We start from the raw sequence: 10,316 nt of genomic DNA on the forward strand, positions 1-10,316 counted from the left end.
CGTCATAAAAAAAATACCTATTAAAAATAAAATTTCACCATATTTTATTAAGTGTATCATCCCAAAGCATTATCTTTAGTCTTACAAACTAAATTCAAACACAATATTCACTCCAACCATTCTAATATTTATTAAACCGCAAAATCACATTGTCATAATATCTAATCCAATTATAAAATATTTTAATGATTTCCTTAAGATTACTACACACAAATGATCTTCTTGTGTCCATGGATGATATGCATTCATTAGTTGCATGACTTGTGTTACAATTCAATTTAGGATCATGACCGATGTTAAATGGTGGGATGCTAAAGGCAAGCCTTAACGAAAATTTACAAAAATTTGGACAAAGTTTCCACTGTTTTTGGGCCTATAGAAAAAAATTCCTGTCTCAAAAATCAATAACATATCCAACCAATATCGCTAAAAAAAGCCATAACATGCATCAACAATATAATAATACTAAATTCATCTCCAAATACGAAAAGAAGTCTAATACTATTTCAAGTTTCCAATAATGAAAAATAACGCATGACACTAGTGAAATGATTAACAAAGCGACTCTAAGAGTTCAAAAGAAAAGGGCGGTAGTAAATAAACAACTTCTTGTCCACACAAAGCAATCCCCGTGAACTATAGATTTGTCAACTCGTACACTATAGCTAAAGTCTTGTCGACGTCACCTGTGATTTGTGTAACAAAAAAAAATGGGGAGTAAATCACTAGCTCAATAAGTAATAACATTTAACTACAACATTTCTAATAAACAAAAGTCTAAAACATGTTAATATGATAATTAGAAGATATCATGAAATGCCCTTTTTATAAATGATAACATGAAACACCCCGAAAATCCAATGACCTAAGCTAGAGCCTTACTTTATGATTAATGACTTAAAAATAGTTAAAATGATGTTTCTAGACCTAAACTAATGTAATTAACTTAGTTTGGAAGAATTAGAGTCTAAACGTCAAGAAACGACCATGACGTCCGGAAACTAGAGAAATTGAACTAGTAGGGATTTTGATCGTTTTGTATGTTTCTTCAAAAACAAATAATTAGGAGAGATTTGAGATTAATTTGGACGAGCATTATGTGAAAGATAGCTATGAGGATATTCTGAAAAACAGAAGCCGACAATGGTGCTACAAGTTAAAACAATTGTTTGAAAGTGCACACTCAGAGGAAGAAGCTCGTAAAATTGAAGTGCCAGAGTTGACCCCAGAAAATTGGAATAGACTTTGTGACATGTGGATTGATCCAAAACATAAGGTAATTTAAATTCATGTTATTCTCGTTATTATTAAAGTTATGATATTTATATTTTCTTTGTAGAAACGATGCAACAAAAACAAGGTCAATCGAACTAAGCTTAAATCTAATCATTTCATGGGATCAAAAACATTTGTAGCAGCTCGTGCTGAACTTGTAAGTTAGAATGTTTTTATTTCTTTTACTAATAAAACTTCAGTACTATTTCAATTGTTTTTCTTATTTCACAGGGTGAAAATGAACCTGAAAAAGTAGAGCCTGACAGAATCAAGTTCTACAAGCATACTCATTACAAGAGTAAGAAAGGATGGTCATCTTTAGAGGCTGAGACTCACTATGTAAGGATGGTTATCCAACGCATTTGTTCGATTAATGTTCTTCTGAAGTTGTGTCTTCTCCTTTAAATAGTATTTATATTTTTATGCAGAACAACATGAAAGATTTGAAAGATCTATATACTTCGGGAGAGGCTTCCATGACTACCGATGAAATTGTGGATACCGTACTTGGTACAAAGTTGGGGTACATAAGAGGACTTGGTTATGGTCCAAAACCTAATACTACAAGAGCTACACAAAGGAAAACGGCAGAGTTAGAGGACTCCCTCAGAAAAGCGAAACAGGAAGCTGCTAGTGCCCAAAATAATTTACAGAATCGATTAAATGCCACTGAAACTGTGGTAGAAAACCAGCAGACTCAAATACAAGACCAGCAATCTCAAATAGAAGCATTAAACTCTCAATTGAATACTATTGTGGCACGCCAAGAGGAAATGTTTAGGAAAATGCAGTGTTTTGCTCGCTCATCGCCTTCTAATAGGTTAGAAGTAATACAAACTTATGTGATAATTTTTGCTTACTTTTTTTATGAAATATATAAATATGTAGCATTAGTATCTAACTTTGCATACTTTCTTTTATGATGCAACAGAGACGGAGCTCCATGAGAATGCCAACTTTAGGTATATTTTTATTTCGTCAACGTAAAGTCCAGTTTCAAAAGTTATAGTTTATATTAATTATTTTATTTATATCATATTAATACGTTAATACCTTAGCTCAAGAAAAAAAAGTTAGTATTGAACATGCCATATACTTTACGCCCTAGGTGCCTCCTAATCTTACTGGACATAGTGTAGAAAAGGCTATCATACCTTATAGAGGGGAAACATTGCAAGTAGCTAAGTAGAGATAAAGAGAAGATTCCTCCTTTTTATAATACTTTATAGATTTTCAGATCATGGAAATAGAATATTAATATTGTAGAGCTGCAATTCTTATCCTTCTCAGTCTCTTACTCCTTGCTTTGGGTGTATCTGGTCATTTAGTGATGATATAATTTGGTTTTCCTTAATTCTTGATAGCAAAGCTTTGTATTCTTAGGGAAATCAGTAGCACATAGAACAAACAATTTTACAGTTGGGAGATATTCCAAAAGGTTTCTAATATCTTAGCCTTAGAATTGGTAGGAAGTTGTTCATATGCTTACTAGAATACTTTTGTACTCTACTAGTAGTGCAGTAGTCCTTTAGATGTATGATTGGTAGTGCTAGATATACAATTCAGTATAGTTGTTGGAAGCAAAATCATGATTAGAATTTAGAATAGAATAAAATTGTGTGTTAATCTTTGTTAATGTTGTAATACTGTTGGTGCTAAATGGTTTAATTCAAACCTCATATGAAAAATAACTTAAAACTCATATGACAAGGGTAGTTTTAGTGTAGAAAGACAAAACATACTAGTATAAGTGTGAAGGAGCCACACATTATTTCCAATATCATTGGCATAGCATTCTGATTTCTTCCTCTCATTTCAACATTCTGAGTCTGACTTGCTCTTTTTTTGTTAACGAATCCTTAATTCACCTTCTCTTCTTATAGCTTCTTTCTCGCACTTACTACTAACTTCCATTTTTTTTCATTCTTTCATTAATCTAAAAGGAAAAAGTAAAATCTTATTCTTATGGGTTGATCAAAACTGCTGCAAAAATACAATCTTTGAATTATTTTTTAGACTCTTTTGAGTTGCCTTTAATGTACTGCTTAGTTTTGTTTGAAAGATGGGTACAGATAGTAAATACCAAATGGTGGAGAATGAATTTATGGTAAGATGATCGTATGTTAAGAACCTATGTTGCTCGGAGTTTCTAGAAATGTTATTACAGATGTATTGAATCTTCCAAAAATGCACAACTTTTGGAGGAGCGGACATTTTTGAAGAGTTCGAGTGCATAGCAAGAACTTTACTTTTTGAAGAGTTTGGAATTTATGGTAAAATGAGCTTATACTAAGAACTTTTCTTTCTGCCGAAGTCATTATTGATTTTAAAAATTTGATAGGACTAATTACATTTCTCTGGACAAAAGATCCAGCAAAGTGAAAGATATATTGTACGATAATTGATAGCCATTATATATTTTTCTATCCCATCAAGTCTTCACAGCAAATTTAAAGCAGATGATATGGAAAAGAAAAGAAGATCAATAAACTATCTCATGAATTTGTTTGGAACAACTGTACATTAAACTTCATCCTAGTCTACCCACTTTGATTTGAAAGAGTATGTTTTTGCATCTGTTGTTGAAAAGTTATGACTTGTTTGGAGACTTTGCCCCTATGTTTATCGTTTAGCGGTAACATAGAGTCTACTCCTGTTTCTAGTGATTTAATGATCGTAGACCACCCTGTTAGATATGGGCTTAGGTCAGAAAATTCAGTATTAACCAGCAGGTACAAGGAGATACTGAAGCTAAATTTGTTCCAATTTGTGTCAAGTCTGTCCTTAATAACATGTTGGCATACTGCGATCCTGCACCATCTTATTTTCCTAAAGGAAAAGGCATTGAGGGTCTCCCTGATGCTTTGATTGCCCTTTCAATGTGGCTCTCTGAAAAAGAGTAAGATTACTATGACAACATGTTTGAGCAGACTAGTTTCACTGGTGCAGTTCACTATTTCCCTAATGCCTTGAGCCATCCATTTTCACAGTATCCATTACTAACAACTGTCTTGCTAGGTGTATATTGCCCACCAATTAGTCCCCTTTATACACACTTTTCACCCATTTTACTCAAAGGTTATCAGCATGTTGGCTATATTTCATAGATACATATCCACTGCATCTACATTCCATATCATACAATCAGTGATCCCCTTTAAAGTTATCATGTTTTCCTTCATTTTGGGCTATTGTATGCTCCGGTGTTGTCACACACTCCCGTTATACTCTTGTTATTGTTAAAGTTGATATTACTCCATAGAGTTGTCTTGGAGGTGTGTTACTTTGTAGCAAAGTCAACTAGTTAATTACCAGATAATGTGGTAGTCGACAGGTTTGGACAAAAAGATATCAGCAGGAATGTCTATCTTATTACAAGATAGAAGAATAAAAATTTTCATTCTTTGAATTATGAGATGTGAGTTTAGAATCTTAAACATTTCATATAGTTAAAATATGTTAAGTCTATGCCCTGAAACAAATAGAGAGTTTTATCGTAGCAAATGTATAGCTAATATATAGCTTCACATTCTATATGATTTATTGTTGCAGTGGTCATAAAACAAGACATTACAACATTTGAAAAATCATATTGTGTTACAGATTCTACTTTTTATTAACTCTATATATGAATTTCTTTTCTCTCTTTTACACAGGTATAAAAGGTGAGAATTGAATCAAGACTAATGCAAGACAAGTATCACCATATTATTGATACTTTGGAAGAAATTTTTACTTTTCTGTCTTGGTTTAGGAGTAATATTTCTTCTATTTCAGTTAGATTTTCTTGTTATTGGACATATTTTACTTTAGTTCATGGAGCTTGTTAAAGTACCTTCAGATATTTTAGTAGTTTTTAATTGTAATGGATAGATTTCATTATTATCTAGCATGTTTTATTATTTAATTTTTAATTTATGCAATTCTATAATTTCAAAAAATTTCACTAATATAAAATAATTAAACGTCATCAATGAATGCAATTAGTGACAAAAGATTTTGTCATTAAAGGTAACATTTAGCAACGACTAAATCAAGCTTTTAAGACAAAATATTTTTGTCACAAAATAAATAAATTTGACATAAGTTGACTACATTTAGTGACAAAAATATATTTGTCCCAATATCCTCTTTTTTATTGAATACGAATTAACTCTTTATTTTATGACAATTATAATTGTCACTAATCATGATAATTTATAGTGACAATATCTGTTGTCGGTAAAAACAATACTTTTACTGACAAAATGAATAGATTTAACCACAAAATTATTACCCTTTTTTAGAATAATAAATTTGTCCCTAATTTATACATTTAAGGACAAATTTATTTTTGTATATAAAAAGTAGTCATTAGTGACGAAATTACATTTGTTCAACTACGAAATACATATAACTTTAGAGACAATTGATGTCGTCACTGTTTGAACTAATTAATTAGCAACAATACAATTTTGTCGGTAATAATAACCTTTTTAGTGACAAAAGATACTATTAACCACAAACAAATTATACTTTTTATGACATATAAATTTGTTACAAATAATTATTCATTTGGCGACGATTCTTATTTTTGTAGTTAATATAATACTTTTAGGGACGAAGCACTAAATAGTATTTGAATAATTTTAGAGACGCACATTTAGGGACGACTGCGTGACGAAATTTTTTTCGTCACATAGGCTTTTTAGTGACGAAATATGATTTATTAATGAAAAAATTATTTGTCCTTGATAATCACATTTGTTGTAGTGATATATATCAACATATATGATATTATTAACATTTATGAACAACGAATAACTTCACATTTTATATCAACTCATTGGTCCTCTCATAGAACCCAAACATAAACAGTTAGCATGCCGAAACGTGGCAACCGATCCCATATTTATGCCGGAACGTGGCAACCTATCCCATTTTTATGCCGAAACGTGGCAACCGATCAAAGTTAGTTATGCCAAAACGTGGTAACCGATCCCATTCACACACCACAATCACAATCACAAGTATATCATCAAGATCATACATTTAAGTCATGATTTCATGGCATTCATCAATTATATATCTCATTTACAAAAAGTGTGATCAACATAGCAACAGTCATACATATACAAGTATCATAATGAAGCAAGAACAAGCATACATCACACAATCATAGAATCACAACCATCACCTACCTCGAAGCAAGCTTGAAACCCTAAGAAACTTGATCATACCCTTTCCGAATTCGTTCTACTTGTTCTTGGTTTACAAAAAACCAATATAATACGGGAATCAATAAACTATCATTAATTACCCAGATTACTAAGAATTCTATGAACTCTAGATCAAACCCATGATTCCAATTATCCAAATTAGGGTTTTTTCTACCATAGACTATATAACAAAACCTCCCCCATCAATATTCACCCATTTTATTACGTTCTATGGATAAAAAAATGGATTTGGGGAGTGAAAAGCTTACATTTAGCCTCAAGAATGGTGAAAATGAGTAGGAGTCGCATCAGGGTCGTTCCTTAGGTCTAAAATTTGGAAAGTGCATAATGAGGTTGTTTAGGGGTTTATTAACGACTTCAATTCGCATCGGGCCTGCCACAGCGGCCACCACCCTGCCACAGCGACCCCGCCAAAGAGGTAAAACCCACTACCAAAGCAGCATTCTCGAGACAGAGAGTTATTTCAAGAAATCTAAAATTTCTCATTTCACAACACACCTCTAACCCACAATGCTCAGTAAATACCCTTTACGGTAAGATCGATTCCGGGAGCTCTACTCGCCTGAATTAAATTCCATAAAGTCATACAAATTCCTTAATGAGTTATCTAACTACTTGTTGGTACGCCAGCCTCCTCCAATTTTGATACAAATAAAACGAGGCACCTTTCCAAAATTTGATGTGATTTATAATGTACCTCTCAAACTTTAGCCTCCTCCGGTATTGAAACAATATATGATGACTTGATATGTTGTTATGCTTTCGTGGCCCTATTGGCAATGATATCACCTCTTTCAGAAAATGATATGGATGACCCTCTCGGTAATGATATGACAAATTTTATTAATATAATGTTGATGGCTCTCCCGGCAATGACATTATCAACTTTGATAATATAATGTGGATGTCCCTCTCGGCAATGATATTACCATCTTTGATAATATGAAATGGATAGCCCTCTCGGCAATGATACTACCACCTTTCGTAATATAATGTTGATGGCCCTCTCGGCAATGATATTATCACCTCTGATAATATAAATGGATGACCCTCTCAGCAATGATATTACTACATTTGGTAATATAATATTGATGGCCCTCTTGGTAATGATATTACAACCTTTGGTAATATAATGTTGATGGCCCTCTCGGTAATGATATTATCATCTCTGATAATATAATATGGATGGCCCTTTAGGAAATGATATTGCTACCTTTGGTAATATAATATTGATGGCCCTCTTGGCAATGATATTATCACCTTTGATAAATTAATATTGATGACCCTCTCAGCAATGATATTACTACCTTTGGTAATATAATATTGATGGCCCTCTTGGCAATGATATTACCACCTTTGGTAATATAATGTTGATGGCCCTCTCGGNTGACTTAAACAAGAAAGATCCATGGCAGCCTAAAAGAACTGGCTCACCCTTGAATCTGGTCATGCTCAAAGTCATCTAGCTATCAATAGCCACCTGAAGATGCCCTGTACTCAACAAAGAAAGATCAAGTGCAGTGTCAATACACAACCACAGTATACTCGTAGCATCACGCGACTATCCCACTAGTGCAACATAAACAATTCAAGAAAGCATTATAATCACATGCATATATATCAACATATATGATATTATTAACATTTACGAACAACGAATAACTTCACATTTTATATCAACTCATTGGTCCTCTCATAGAACCCAAACATAAACACTTAGCATGCCGGAACGTGGCAACCGATCCCATATTTATGCCGGAACGTGGCAACCTATCCCATTTTTATGCCGGAACGTGGCAACTGATCCAAGTTAGTTATGCCAAAACGTGGTAACCGATCCTATTCACACACCACAATCACAAGTATATCATCAAGATCATACATTTAAGTCATGATTTCATGGCATTCATCAATTATATATCTCATTTACAAAAAGTGTGATCAACATTGCAACATTCATACATATACAAGTATCATAATGAAGCAAGAACAAGCATACAACACACAATCATAGAATCACAATTATCACCTACCTCGAAGCAAGCTTGAAACCCTAAGAAACTTGATCCTTCCCTTTCCGGATTCGTTCCGCTTGTTCTTGGTTTACAAACAACCAATATAATACGGGAATCAATAAACTATCATTAATTACCCAGATTACTAACAATTCTATGAACTCTAGATCAAACCTATGATCCCAATTATCCAAATTAGGGTTGTTTTCACCATAGATTCTATAACAAAACCTCCCCCATCAATATTCACCCATTCTATTACGTTCTATGGATAAAAATATGTATTTGGGGAGTGAAAAGCTTACATTTAGCCTCAAGAATGGTGAAAACGAGTAGGAGTCGCATGGGGGTCGTTCCTTAGTTCTAAAAGTCGGAAAGTGCATAATGAGGTCATTTAGGGGTTTATTAACGACTTCAATTCGCATCAGGCCCGCCACAGCGGCCACCACCCCGCCACAGCGACCCCACCAAAATGGGAAAACCCACAGCCAAAGCAGCATTCTCGAGACAGAGAGTTATTTTAAGAAATCCAAAATTTCTCATTTCACAACACACCTCTAACCCACAATGCTCAATAAATACCCTTTACACTAAGATTGATTCCAGGAGTTCTACTCGCCCGAATTAAATTCCATAAAGTCATACAGATTCCTTGATGAGTTATCTAACTACTCGTTGGTACGCCAGCCTCCTCCAATTTTGATGCAGATCAAACGAAGCACCTTTCCAAAATTTGATGTGATTTATAATATACCCTCAAACTTCAGCCTCCTCCGGTATTGAAACAATATATGATGACTTGATATGTTGTTATGTTTTCGTGGCCCTATTGGCAATGATATCACCTCTTTCGGAAAATGATATGGATGACCCTCTCGGTAATGATATGACAAATTTTATTAATATAATGTTGATGGCTCTCCCGGTAATGACATTATCACCTCTGATAATATAATGTGGGTGGCCCTATCGGCAATGATATTACCATCTTTGATAATATGAAATGGATAGCCCTCTCAGCAATGATACTACCACCTTTGGTAATATAATGTTGATGTCCCTCTCGGCAATGATATTATCACCTCTGATAATATAAATGGATGACCCTCTCAGCAATGATATTACTACCTTTGGTAATATAATATTGATGGCCCTCTTGGCAATGATATTACCACCTTTGGTAATATAATGTTGATGGCCCTCTCGGCAATGATTATCACCTCTGATAATATAATATGGATGACCCTCTCGTAAATAATATTACTACCTTTGGTAATATAAGATTGATGGCACTCTTGCTGATGATATTATCACCTCTGATAAAATAATATGGATTGCCCTCTCGGCAATGAAATCACCACCTCTGATGATATGATATGAAATGTCCTTTAGGCAATGCACATCACTGTGTCTAGTATCGATGTGACTTACAAATATCCTTCAACGTTAGCCTCTTCTGACTTTAACGTGATAATGAATATTTTTGGCAAGTTACACTTCAAATTCTCTTTGATATTTGTTATGTCTTACGTGTGCATTTCAGATATCTTTCACACTAAAAAATGTAATATGACACTATTATAGTCATTTGTACATCTTAAAGTGTCACCCTCTCGATGTTTTCACCTACTTTGACAACTTGTATATTTATTGTGTCTCCTATTTTGTTGAGAAATATGAACAATACCTTGTTATTCAAAATACCTAGTTAACTATTTTTATCACAGGAATATCAATGTCTTTTCCTGCATAAAGAAAATGTCAGTCTTGGGCGCTTTTGTTCTTCCCACTTTCCCATATTTGTTTA

The 10,316-nt window shown here is 33.6% G+C and overlaps 1 protein-coding gene across 1 annotated transcript; it reads left to right on the forward strand.

The window, feature by feature from the left end:
• Positions 1-293: 293 nt before the first annotated feature.
• On the forward strand, positions 294-5,180 carry LOC125845792 (uncharacterized). The gene is made up of 7 exons (XM_049525321.1): positions 294-317; positions 1,067-1,276; positions 1,340-1,432; positions 1,507-1,614; positions 1,704-2,095; positions 2,207-2,237; positions 4,932-5,180. Exons 1-6 carry the CDS (start codon positions 294-296, stop codon positions 2,220-2,222), a joined length of 843 nt encoding a protein of 280 aa, XP_049381278.1. The 3' UTR covers positions 2,223-2,237; positions 4,932-5,180.
• Positions 5,181-10,316: the final 5,136 nt, after the last annotated feature.

Source organism: Solanum stenotomum, chromosome 11, assembly GCF_019186545.1.
Source record: "Solanum stenotomum isolate F172 chromosome 11, ASM1918654v1, whole genome shotgun sequence".
NCBI classification, from domain to species: Eukaryota; Viridiplantae; Streptophyta; class Magnoliopsida; order Solanales; family Solanaceae; genus Solanum; species Solanum stenotomum.

Coding starts and splice junctions, on each gene's coding strand:
- LOC125845792 (XM_049525321.1), top strand. CDS start 294: ATGTTAAATGGTGGGATGCTAAAG. Junction 1,277..1,339: donor GGATTGATCCAAAACATAAG/GTAATTTAAATT, acceptor TTTTCTTTGTAG/AAACGATGCAACAAAAACAA. Junction 1,615..1,703: donor TAGAGGCTGAGACTCACTAT/GTAAGGATGGTT, acceptor ATTTTTATGCAG/AACAACATGAAAGATTTGAA.